At 38.1% G+C, this 13,285-nt stretch overlaps 1 protein-coding gene across 1 annotated transcript; it reads right to left on the bottom strand.

The window, feature by feature from the left end:
• Nucleotides 1–6,507: 6,507 nt before the first annotated feature.
• TLR7 (toll like receptor 7) lies at nucleotides 6,508–11,874 on the bottom strand. The gene is made up of 2 exons (XM_015831577.2): nucleotides 11,854–11,874; nucleotides 6,508–9,660 (listed from the first exon to the last, which is right to left on the bottom strand). The coding sequence occupies exons 1-2, from the start codon at nucleotides 11,872–11,874 to the stop codon at nucleotides 6,508–6,510; spliced, it is 3,174 nt and encodes a 1,057-aa protein (XP_015687063.2).
• Between the last annotated feature and the right edge of the window lie 1,411 nt (nucleotides 11,875–13,285).

Raw genomic sequence — 13,285 nt, 5'->3', positions numbered from 1 at the left:
CTTGGCAAGCCATTACACATGACATTATACCAGAAGGTCAGTGGTCTAATAGAGTAAAATAATATACAGGTAATCCTCAACTGAGCCCAAGATTTCCATTGCTAAGCCAGGCAGTTGTTTGTTGTGTTGATATTCTGTTAGAAATTCTGTTTTATTATATAGAAATAGTAGCAGAATATTGTTATATAACCATACAGATTGGTAGCAGAGAATGGTTACAGAGCCATACAGATCAAATAACGTGTACAATGTACAGTCACAGGAAACTCTTCTCAGAACATAAAGGAACCATATATTATAACCATAGATGCAAACTGAACACTGCTATGTACTGGCTGAATAAGTCTGTAGTTGTTTCAATACAAAATACATTCTAACATGTATTCCAACATATTCAAACTATTAAAAATATTGTGAAAGATTGCCCACAATGTGCATTCTCTGATTCCCTAGAACAGAGGTCCCCAACCTGCCATGGAGAAAGGTTTTTCCACGGACCAGAGGGGGTGTGGTTTTGAATACTGCCTGCATCCCGAGGATGGAGCTTTGCTTGTTTGTGCGGTCCGCTTGCTGGCATGCTGCGGACCAGTGCCGGTCCAGAGACCGGGGGTTGGGGACCCCTGCCCTAGAAGATCTGCATGAAGTAATGCCAGAGGCTGGGTAGCTGAATTGGACATCCAGTTATGAGGTCACTGCCAAATCCCTATAGAAGTTTTATGTATAATTACATGGACTCTGTATATATATATTTATTTGTCATGTTCTCATCATATGCTAAATAATAAGCACAAAATAGGTTATGTCTACTAGTCTTCATATCTATTCACGGTTTTTATACTGCAAAAGGGGCATGTAAATAGTCAACTGCTTTTTCCCATGGTAACATATAGGTTTGCCCTACTAAAAACAGTATTTGCAAAGCTGAAGCCCCAAAATCTCCTTTCCTGTTTTTGCTGCAAATACAGAAACCACATGGTCATGCATTTCTAGATGCCACACATGGGGGCCTGACTCCACGTGCAGACTAAATAAGTGTCTCCTCCTTGAGTGTAATAAGACTCATTACATTTTAAAGGGAAATTCAGTATAAATAACCAATGTATATACGGTAAATACTTTCCAATACTGCAATGTGCTCTCTGTGGCGCTGTCCTTGGAAATTCGGAAGCTTCTGCTGGTCCAAAAGGCAAGGGGTGGACACTCCAAGTCTACCCATGTGAGAAAAGCATTGTCTCTGTTGCATTGGCTTCTAGTATGTTTTCAGATGCAATTACAATTGATGATCATTATTTTTAAAACCCTGCATGGCCCAGGACCAGATTACCTGTGTTGTCACTGTTTCCAGCGATTTCTGTCTCTTCTGCTCTTAGAATGCCCTGAGCCGTTTGAAACAGCATATTCTAGTTGGATCCAGGAATTGTGCCTTATGTGTTGTGTGGCTTGTCCTATGGCATAGCTTTCTTTCTGAAAATTTGGTCTTCTGTTAGGCCACAAAAATCTGGTCCTCCCCCCCCCCCCAGGTGTTAGGGCTAAGATGCTAGTGGAGCCTAATGTGTGTTCTTGTGATGTGAGTTGTTGTACCATGTTTTTGTTTTGTTTACAGGGATTTTCATTATATTATTTCTTCTTGTATTGTTGTTAACAGTTCAGGGTTAGTTACTTAAGACAGGTGGCCATATATATTTTCTAAATAAATAACTACATAACCAAGCTATTAGCAGTTAAGCTGCTAATGTAAAATCTTATCACCTCAGATTTTGGCATGCCAATTTCTTCTCATTTCCAAATAAATTTTGATATTTTGGCCTTGACTAAAAGCACATAGACACTAAATTTAGAAAATGAAAGACAAAATATATTCACAATGCTTAATTGTAATTTAAATGAGAGATCCAGTTTCAGGAACAATCATTTGCTGCCACCTATAGACTGGTATATGAATGACCATCTCTTATTTAAAAATGTGATACCTGCATGTTTTTAAACTTTGAGAGATAAATGAAAGCATTTAAAAATCCCTAATTAATCATCCAGTGATGAGACCAATTTTCTTACTTGTAGCCATTAAGCTGGTGTCACCTCTCTTATTATGGAATAATGAAATTGGCTGCTTCATTTTTTTATTACTTTTATTGTCTTTAAAGAGCCATGTGGAATTATACTATGGTGTAAATTCAAATATCATCTAAATACACCAACACCCCCTTATACAGATATCCATGTAACACCTCATTTATCAATTGCATGAATACTGCAGGTGCCCCTTGCAGCTCAAATGGCATCACTCTGAACTGATGACACCCTAAAGGACAATTAAATGCAGTTTTCCACTCATATCCTTCTTTAATCCTTACTCTATAATAGCTTTCCTCAGGTCCAATTTTGTAAACATTTCCCCTTAGACAGGTATCCTCCTCTTTCATAAGGAGGAGGGGCTACATTTTTTCCACTGATATAGTATTGAGACTTTTATAATCCACACACATTCTAAGGCCCCCATCCTTTTTTTCCTCTAAATAATATAGGGGCAACCATTTTCGATTTTGTAGGTTGAATGAACCCCCGAGTCAGGTTATCTAAAAACCTTCTAAGTTCTTCCATTTCTTTAGGTGTCATAGCATACTTATTTATTTATTTATTTATTACATTTATATCCCGCCCTTCTCCTTACATCTTCGGTATACGAAACGTAGCCCCTGGAACTATCTGTATAGCACAGTCCATTGGTCGATGAAGTGGGAGTACACCCGATTCTTTTTCACTGAATACTTCAATTAAGTCTCTGTATTCAGCTGGGATGCTGTTCTCTAACTGCCTGTCTGCTTTTAGTGTATTCACTGTCAACACTTTCAATTTCTCAGCCAATGGCTTAGGGCAAGTATCCGGAATCTCCTGCAGCTTTTGTAGATCAATTACTCTTTTCCTCATTCGCCACTTGTTATTCCAATTTCTTCAGCCAAGCTAATCCTAAAATCATATTTTCAGTCATCCCAGGGGCTACAATAAAACAAATGATTTCAATATTATTTCCAAGCATTATAGTCACTGGCTCAGTAAGACAGGTTGCATGTTCTTCCCCCGTAAGAGACCCATCTAGTTGTTCAAACCCCATGGGTTGCCTCAAATTTCTGAGTCTTAGTCCCACTTTTTCTACTGTTCGTGAGCTGATTACATGCCTTGTGCACCTCAAGTCCAGAAGTGCAGTGAATTCTCCCTTACTCCCGAAGAGGGTACTAACAATTCTACCCTGGTAGTCATCAGGGAAATAGGACCATTCACCATTGGGTCATCCTCCCCTTCGCTGTCACTCTCATAGAAAACAAATCCAGGCTTCCTAGGGATCAGAGTTTCTTTCCCCTTGCTGGATGGGGAAGAGACCTCTATGATCTGTTGTGCAACTTTTGTTTGTTCTTTGGACTTTGGCACTGGCTTCTTTGTCTTAGTCTTGCTTGGAGCTCGACATGTTGACATTGGGTGTGGTGCAGGGCAATTCGCAGCTCGGGGCCCCTGTTTTCCACAACCAAAGCACAACCAACGCTCCCCTACTGAGGAGGGTTCTCTCTCTTCTGGTCTCTGGAACATTTCCCTTGCTCCCTCGGCCAGCTGGGCATCTCTCAGCTGCACAGTGAAGTTGGTTGTCTTGACTGGTGTGATGTCGGTAATCTACCAAATCTAATTCCACATTGGTAGCCAACTGGTACCAATTCCTGAGGAGACTGGGTACTCCTCTTGGTAGGTAGGTGTAATACAGTTCTTGCTTAGTCCATCTTGGAATTGGTATACCAACATATGTTCAGACCATCCTCTTACATGAGCCACCAGACTACGAAATTCTCTAATGTATTCAGCAACCAGTTGCTTCCCTTGGTTGATCATCCTGATTCTCGCATCTGCCTCAGTGGGATCTTCAAACTGATTCTGTAGCTCTTGCATGAAGGTATCCACATCATCGAGCTCAGGGTCTACCTCATCATATAAGGACATCAACCACTCCACTGCATTCCCTTCCAGGTTCGCAGAAATAGTATTCACACGTGATCCATCATCAGGGTGTCTGCCTCCATATCTTTCTAAATAATTCCACACCTAGGTCAGAAAGTAAGCCAACTTCTCCAGTCAGCCTCAAACATGACTTTAAAGGAGGAGGCTGTTGATCCTCCTGCACCAGTACATATCCGGATGGTAGGTCAGCACCCAGTGGTGTTGCTTGAGCTCCTCTCCTTTCAGCAGTATTTGGTGGCTCTATCAATCCAGCTTTCTGCTTCAGACAAGCCCCAATCAACGAACCTGCCTCTCCATCTGGGTTAAAACCAACAACCGCAGGAGGGAAACTCCCCCTTTGTCCCCCTCCATCTGTTCTCTTACCCATTTCAGGTCTCAGTACTCTTGGGAAGAAAACCTGGGTAAGCTGCAAGAGAGAGTTAATTTAATGTCAACATCCAGCTCAAGAATCCAAATAAAAGTCCAGGTTCATTCCGTTTCCGAAAATCTTACTGTTTATTGAATACACTGCATGGTTTTGTCAAAGCAAAACTAATTCTGAGGTTCCAACACCAATTCATACACTTATACAATAATTTCCCCAGCCAAATCCCCAACATTAATTCATATTAACAAGTTCACTTTGTTTTGGGAACCATCAGCTTCAAATCCACACCTGCTCTGGTATCCTTGACAAGGGTTCAGGCTCTCACAGTCTTCAGCTGAATCGAAGAGGTTTTGTTTAACCCACTTGAAAGCAACATCTCCCCTTCCCTTAATCTAAAGGCAAGATGAAATGTAGTTGCCAAAGTTTCATTCTTGACACATAGAATCAAAATCATGTGAAGTATTAGTACCATTTTATAAAGCCTTAGTAAGACCACACCTGGAATACTGCATCCAGGGTCTCTTGCTTGAGCAGGAGGTTGGACTAGAAGGCCCCCAAGGTCCCTACCAACTCTGTTCTGATTGATTTTGACTGATTAACTTGGAGATTCTAGTTCCTCCTAGGGACAAGAGAAGTGACTGGCCCCAGGTCACCCATTTGGCTTTGTGCCCAAGGCAGGACTAGAATTAAAGGCCTCTTGGTTTCTAATTGATGCCTTAACCATTACACCAAACCAGCTTCACACATAGATGCTTTCAGATTATAGTATAAATCCATTAGTTGCTGATAATATTTTGTAAGTGTTTACATTCCTTCAGTTTTGGAATTTGATACTGTAATGAAATAATTTTTTTAAAAAAGAAGCATTATACAAAAAGCATTTAGATCACCAATTTTCTTTCATTTCCCCCCTTCTTTCCATTTCTGAATGCATTCCATCCTTTTTCCTTCCATTCAGTCATGTCCAATTCTCAGAGACTGTCTGGACAAGTTACTGCAGTTTTCTTTGCAAGGTTTTTCAGACGTGGTTTGCCATTGCCTTCTTCCTTGGGCTGAGAAAAAGTGACTGGCCTCAAGGCTAGCCAGCTGACCTATGGCTGGACTAGAACTCATGGTCTGGAAGCCTGAGGTCTAGAATAGAAGGGCAACCAGTGCAAGGCTGCCTGCCTGCTGACCTGGGGAAAAGGCACAAGCTTGATACCTCAGTTTAATTGCATCAGCAAGGTTCTTTGCAGCACAAACTGAAGATAAATTCCTATCGTTGATGGTCCTTCTCAGTTCACACCATTGCAGCACCAAGCAATCTTAGTTGTTGCAACTAGCCAAGGCAGTGAATCTGTGCAGAACTCCTTTTGAGTCGTGAGCTAAGACTTTCATGGTAGTTGTTAACTATATTATTATTTAATTTCAAAATGCAACTTCTTATGCTTTATTGCATTTTATTTTATTTTATTTTGTTAACTATTTCCAATTGCATTTTAATCTGACTTGTGTCACACTCAGCAGTGTTGAGATACATGTTTGACTTCTGAAATAGGATATTGCCCTAATAGTACAAATAGAAACTAGATTGGACTTAACTGATCTCCATATCCCCATTATGTTACAATTCCCATATTGTTATTGTATCACTAGGTAATTTAAAGCTTTTTCCCCTCATCATATAAATAAGTAGCCAACTGGTTCAAAATATCTGTTTTTCAAATATAATTGTAGTTCATGCTAAAGATTGTATTTATTTTTATTTTTTCTTTCTAAATTGTATCAAATTTTGGAAAATCAATATGCTTACATAGGAAAACTCATAAATTCTTGCTGTGAAAATTTGTAATTGGAATGTTTTATCTGTTTCACTTTTCCTGCTTAGATTGAGGGAATTCATAAAAATCTGCATAGGTTTCCTACATCTCAATAATTATGAAATGGAAAATTGAGCTATTGAACTAAACTTCCTGGGCACCTTTCCTCAGATAACCAAAAGTTTCCCTGCTTCAGAAGGAGCATGTTGTGGTTGATGAGGTGCTTTTGTTTGATTTTACTGATGCTTTAAAACCTTCTCAATGTAGAGTTTGAGATTCAGCCTCATCCCATGCATCTGCTATGATTTCCAAAACATTTTCTGAGAATGCAACTGAGCATTATACCATTTCCTTGAAAAGCTTGTTATACCTAAACTCATTATTTACTGCTAGGGAGTTTCTAAGACAATGCCAGAAATAAGCCTGAGACTGAGGATTGGTTGGCCATTCAAGACAAGATCTACTACACAAGGTCTTCCGGAGACGGAGACACTTTGACATTTGCAGAAGCTTCTCAAGAATTATCAGGATAATTACATCTACTTTTTCATCCACAAGACGCTGATGTGCCATATAAAAGGCTGTTCTGAAGTTGCCACTTGCAATATAGCTGTTTGTCAGCACAAATATTGTTTTTCTACTCATTTGTATGCTGTCATTAAGGTTTTCTATAAATGGGTGACCTGGTAGCCAGTCTCTTTCTTCTAAACATATATTGAATTTTTTTTCTTTCTGATCTTCGAGTTTCTCAATTAGTTCTTTCAGGATCCATTCTGTTACAGATGCATCTTTATTATCGTAAGCCACAAAAGCATCATATTTAACTTCAGATGAAAAGAGACGTTTATATCCCTTTAATTTGGCAGTGCAGAAATGATAAATATACCAGACATCCCAAAAATATAGGTGGCTTATAACTGGAACTATCATGAGAAATATGATAAATGAAGCTGACAATAAATAGAGGATCTGAGAGAAATCTGATTCACACGTATGCAAATCTAATAAAATCAAACTTTTAGCTTTCCATACACTTGGCCCTGCACAAGTCACATGTGTTGCTAGGAAAGGGATTTTTACTTTTGTGTCATTGATCCAGTGGACAAGCCACACAATATCACAATTACATTTGAAAGAATTATCGTTTAAGAGTAATGTTGTTAGTTTGCTAATAACATTTTTGGGGAAGCTAGAGTTCCTGATTGTTTTGATCTTATTAAAACTAAGATCTAAATGCCTCAGGAAGAAAGCATCTTTGAGAAAATTATCTGTCAGCTTTCTGATCTTGTTGTTTTGCACTATGAATGTCTGAAGAGTCTTAGTACAGTTGGACAGTTCATGGGGGACTGTAGTCAGCTGATTGTTGCTAAGATCTAAGACTTCCAAATTCTTTAGTGCTGGAAGACACCCCCAGTTAAAAGTCTTCAATAGATTACTGGCCAGCTTTAACACTTTCAGTTTTGGAGGCAGATTGTAGAATACATCATGAGGTAACAAAGTCAGAAAGTTTTCAGAAATGTCAAGACTTTCCAGGGCTGTCAAATTCTTGAAGAATGCCAAGTATTCATTAGTTCCATCCTTCCATAAAATATCTAAGCGATTCCGTCTAAATTCTAATGTTTTGATGGAATCACTTGCCATCCCTTTATCAGTGGATACAGAAATCTCATTGCCATTCATAATCAGTATTTTCAGATTAACCAGGCATTTGGTAAAGCCCAACATAAGTGTGACACCTTCCGCCTTAAAATAATAGCTATTATCACTAAGGTTTAGAACTTCCAGTTCTTTCAGCTGTTGAAAAGCATTCACATGTAGCAAATCAATCCGATTATTAGATAAATCCAAACATTTCAAACTGGACAGATGAGCAAATTCAGTTCCCTTCAAAGCTTGGCTCATAGCATTATTGGAGATGTTAAGGCATTTAAGGTCTGAAAGTTGCTGGAAATCAGAAGAATTGATAAAAAAAATATTGTTTCTGCTTAAATCAAGTGTTTTTCCATAGTTGCTGCATGCAATCTCATTGATAAAAGGCAAAAAATGAATATCCTCTGTATCTTTAGATCTGCAACTTTGACCATATTCATCATATCTGAAATACTGTGTATCTATCAATACATTGCCATTATACTGATCATCTGATGAGTTGAGAACAGAGTAAAGCCTGCTATTTGGCTCATATGAAAAAAGAGATATTTTATTAAAAGAAAGAATTATTGTTCTAAGACTCTGGAATTCTTTAAACATAGCAATGTCAACATTCCTGATAAAATTAGTTCCGAAATCTAAGACATTAAGTTTTTTAAGAGGAATTAAATTGTGTATAGTCTGTTGATTTAGTTCTTTGAAAATAAATCCTCTTATTCTTAAGGACTGAAGATTGGAAAGGGTGGAAAATGTTTCAGGGAGAATAAAATGTAATGGGTATGATCCCAGTTCATAATTGAAAGATAAGTCAAGTTCCACAAGATTAGGAAGAAACTGTAGAAAATGGGCTTGCTGAATTTCTTCAGCCAAATAATTTTGTGAAAGATCAAGTACTTGAAGGTTCCTAGTATTTATAAACCAATGGTAGTCCACTCGTTGAAGGGAGGTGCTGTGCAGCTTCAGTACCTTTAAATGATTTAATGAGTCAAAGGCTCTGGGATTGATAAAAATGCTTGCCTGTCCTGGGCACTCAACACAATGATATCGTGCATTGTGACAACGAGGACAGTTTCCACTTAAATCAAGTACTTCCAAATTATTCAGAGAGGACAAATCATGCTCAGTGATAGTTCGAATTGCGTTATTGTAAAGATAGAGTTCTTTTAAGTTTGATGGTAGGTTTTGTGGGACCCTTGATAAATTGTTGGCTTTCAAAGACAACACTTTTAAACTTGTGAGAGGCTGAAAGGCTGCTTCATTAATTTCAAAAGATATATTGCAGGGGTTGCGGTAATAACAATTCTGCCCTAGATAGAGTACTTCTAGGCTTTGAAGTCCTGACAAATTTTCTTTCTTGATAGAAAAAATGGAATTAGCTTCAAGACTCAGAAGACGTAGGTTAGGTGGGAGATGTTGAGGGATTGCTGAGAGCTGGTTGCCATCTAAATAGAGTGATTTTAAGCTGGAGAGTTTGGAGAAAGCGTGAGCTTGGATTTTCAGACCCTGGGTGCAAACGTGATCTTTAGGTCCCAACCTGACTGGTACACAGTTGCATTTGAAATCAATTTCTAGAAGCTTTTTTAAGTCCTTAAAGTGGCTTTTTGAAATCTTTGGAATATGATTAACAGCAAGTGTCAGATTGGTAACATTGGTAGGAATGTCTTTTGGAAACTGTATGAGTTTACGGTCACTGCAGTCAACTTGCATATACATTTTGGAAGTATCACTTACATAATTCACATCACAAGGCAAAGTTTTATAAAATGGCATTACTATAATCTCTTTCAAAGCCAGTGATACAACAAAGAAAATCAGTCGGCTTGCGAGCCAGAGATGAATAGTCTAGAGAGAAAAGAAAGAAAAGCAACATCACGCCAGCTAAATATAAAAGAATTTACTTAAACAATTGAACAATGAACATTCTTAAATAATTTTACATTGAGAAGAGGTGCTTTAAGCTCTATCAGGAATGTATGTTCTGGACTTCTCCTTCCTCAGGCTTTTCTTCCCTTGCCCTTATTACACCACAAATACACCCCAGAAATCTGTCTTCCTTTCTACCACTGGATCCCCAGATTGCACTGTTTGTTACCCTATTCCACAGATCTCTGTCTGTGGCTTTTTAAGTTCATCAGTGTTATCCAAAGCTTGCTCCTTCCTTCCTTCCTTCCTTCCTTCCCTCCCTCCCTCTGTTCTCTAGTAGGCAACACAAATCTATCTGCTCCTTTCCTCTCCTCTTCTCTCCTCCCCTTCTTTCCTTTCCCCTTTGCCCTTTCCTTTCATTTCCCTCTCTCTTTCCCTTTCCCTTTCCTTCTTTCCCCCAGAGATATGCTGGCCATGAGGAAGAAGTGTGAAATATAAATAAATATTGTTTTTAAAAAAATATTTTTTAAAATCAGAAAATACAGGGCTTTTGATAACTATCAAGTAGTATGCCCAAATTTGCAGTTAGGTCAGCAAATGAGCCAACAGGGACTTTTTTGATGATTCAAGTATGTTGAAGAAATTATTGGCATGATATTATTTGAATTCCTTTATTGCTACCAGATACAGTATCTAGAGCAAATGCCATTTTGTATGAAACATTGCTTTAGAAGATCTTCATCTAAAATTCTCTCCACTTTTTAATCCAGTTTTCTGCAGCCTGGGATGGGGAAAAGAATATTGCTTTGATCAAGGATGGACAACCAATGGGTGCAGCATGTACTTGATGTTTGCTCTACAGATCTTTCATAATTGAGGAACAGGAGCAGGAGAAATCTTCCCAAAAGCAATACAATACCCCCAAAAAAGACTTTATTATATCTGGCATTGATATCAAGTCAGAATCTAATCCTTCTCCTGGCCCTGGATGTAGAAGATATTGGTCCAGACCAGTCTTCTCTCTTTCCCTTTCAGCAGCTGAAAAACATCAGCTGAAGAGGAAGAAAACACAACAGTGATGTATAGGAGGCTTGGCTACATTAAGGAGCAAACTTGGTGGGGCTACTTAGGAGTCACTTGATGAAGTGACATACAACTTATGAAAGCCCATGGTCTTCCATAGAGTCAAAGGCTAGTGAGCAGCTGGGACTCAGGAAGGTTGTTTGTACAGTATTACCCTGAGAATGGTCTTCTAGATTCCTGCCTAAGACATGTGCTGGAAACCTGAGTAAGTCTTGGGATTCTCTTGGGTGCCTCTATGTATAGCATCTGTTGGTAATGTCAAGGTAAATCTTTCTAGATAACTGTGATACTTGGACTGAATTTATAAGAGCCCAAGGGATAAGCCTATTGTGTCTGTTACTATTTGCAGACAGATAAGTAATTCTATTTGTGAGATTCAGACAGCATATTAGACTAAAATTTCCAAGGCAATCTTGATTAAGAATAAATGTATTATATGTAGTTCATTGTATATGGAGGGCAGGATAGAAACAATTTTTATTGTTCTATCCAAATGCAGTCTTCTTAGCACCCAATATTTAGGATTGGATAAGAGAACATTGGCTTTCAACATCTTTAATTACTCTTTTTCCTGGTATTAATCAAGTGGAGCACAGTAAGGATGTCCCTCTGTATAATCAACATAAGGACTTTTGTTGTCTTTCCAAGCATTCTTCTATAATCTGATGTAGCATTGTAAAGTAGATTGTTTTAAGAGTACAGGAGCCCCTTATTTGCTGAAGGTGGAGTTTACCCAAGAAGAACCAATGAGGAAAGAGAGATTTAGTGAACAATCAATCCGGGCTTCAAAAGGGCAGCAGAATTGATAAGTAAGAAAGGCAGTGTAAAAACTATATTTGCCAGTGTTCAGTCGTATGGAAGACCTGAGCATTTAGAATGCTGAAGTGCCTTTGTGCTTGGTTCCTTTGATAAACATTATATATTATTTTATTCTTTTTTTTAAAGAGGTGCTAAAATATGGCATGATATTAGATATCCTATAGGCTTTTTTTTACTCATCTTGGCCTCCATGTGTATGCATTTGTTTATGAGAGAGAAAAAGAAAGAGACAAAGGGAGGTGGCAGAGAAAAGGTAAGGTTTACACTCACCTGGTGGAAAGTAAAAGACATTCTGTCTACATTCAGAGGCACTCTTAGCATATCTCTCTGGTTAACGGTGGAAATGTAGAAGTTCTAATATCTGGATCACAGGGAGCCTAGAAAGAGATCTGATAGAAAATTTCCAAGCTGAAAACAATATTTGCTGAGCTAGATTATATTTTTGGAAGAAAAGCTAGGACTAGCAATAGTTGCCACTGGGTCAGTCATTTTTTTGAAAGAATTATGGTTGTGCGATATCCTCTAAAGAGGTGGCTGTTTTGTTTCATTTTGTTTTACAGGTAGTCCTTGACTTACGATCACAATTGGGACTAGAATTTCCATTGCTAAGCAATGTGTTATGTAATTTCACAATCGGTTTTGCCATGGTTGTTAAGCAAATCACTGGTGTTGTTAAATGAAACAACAGTCACTAAGTGAATCTAGCTTCCTCTATTGACTTTGCTTGTCAAAAAACAACTGAGAAGGTTGCAAATGGTGATTGCATGATCCGGGATGTTGCTACTGTCATAATACCTGCCAGTTGCCAAACATCTGAATTTTGATTACATGTCATGCAGTAACTTCTAGGACTAGCCATAGGTTACTTTTTTCAGTGCCATTGTAATTTTGAATGGCCACTAAATAAATGGTTGTAAGTCGAGAACACCTGTACTAAAAGTTGCTTTGAAAACTGATCCTAGCTCTCTGCATGCATATGTGTTTTGACAGATGTTCCAAGGCATTTTTGAGAAGAATTTCCACAGTTCTAACAGGAACCCTGTGAACTGTATGCATCCCATCAAAAACTGTCTTCTAGTAATGGATTGTGTTTTATTACAGGACCATCTGGTGTGAAAGAGATGGAGGGACCCTGTTACTCTTAAAAATTGTGAGCTTATTTATTTTGGCAATATTCTACAGACACCAAATTGTGTATTTTTCCCTTTATAACCCCATCTTAAATGAAGCAATCACTTAGACGATTTACATTATTGTTAAGCAACCATAATTACATTTTTGTGAAATTTTATTTTAAAATGAAACCTTTATGAATTAAACTGAGACCAATAACTAACTTAAAAATCTTGATCTTATATTTTTACCAATATAATTTCCAGCCCACTTTCCAAACTGCTGCATGCCAAAGATTTCTGCTGCAAAAATTACTAATGGCATTACAAAATGTATGTTATGAAATACAACTGCTCAATTAGGCAACTAATTGTGCTGAAAGATAGATGCTTACCCTGATGATCAAGGAACAAGAAATATTTCTGCCCTCTCTTCATGGTCTAAGAACATGAATAACTGTTTGCAGTGAAATATTACCTGCTAAATTGAAGGGAGAATAGAGTAAGTGAGATGAAACTGTTGGTGCAGAATAAAGCAATATGTTGAACAATGGGGGTTCTTTTCTGCATATTTTTGGGTGCACTATTTC

The sequence above is a fragment of the Protobothrops mucrosquamatus genome, unplaced genomic scaffold, assembly GCF_001527695.2.
Source record: "Protobothrops mucrosquamatus isolate PMUCROS unplaced genomic scaffold, P.Mucros_1.0 scaffold_262, whole genome shotgun sequence".
Lineage (NCBI taxonomy): Eukaryota > Metazoa > Chordata > Lepidosauria > Squamata > Viperidae > Protobothrops > Protobothrops mucrosquamatus.
The sequence above is the reverse complement of the archived record's forward strand: the minus strand, read 5'-3'. Positions and strand labels throughout refer to the sequence as shown.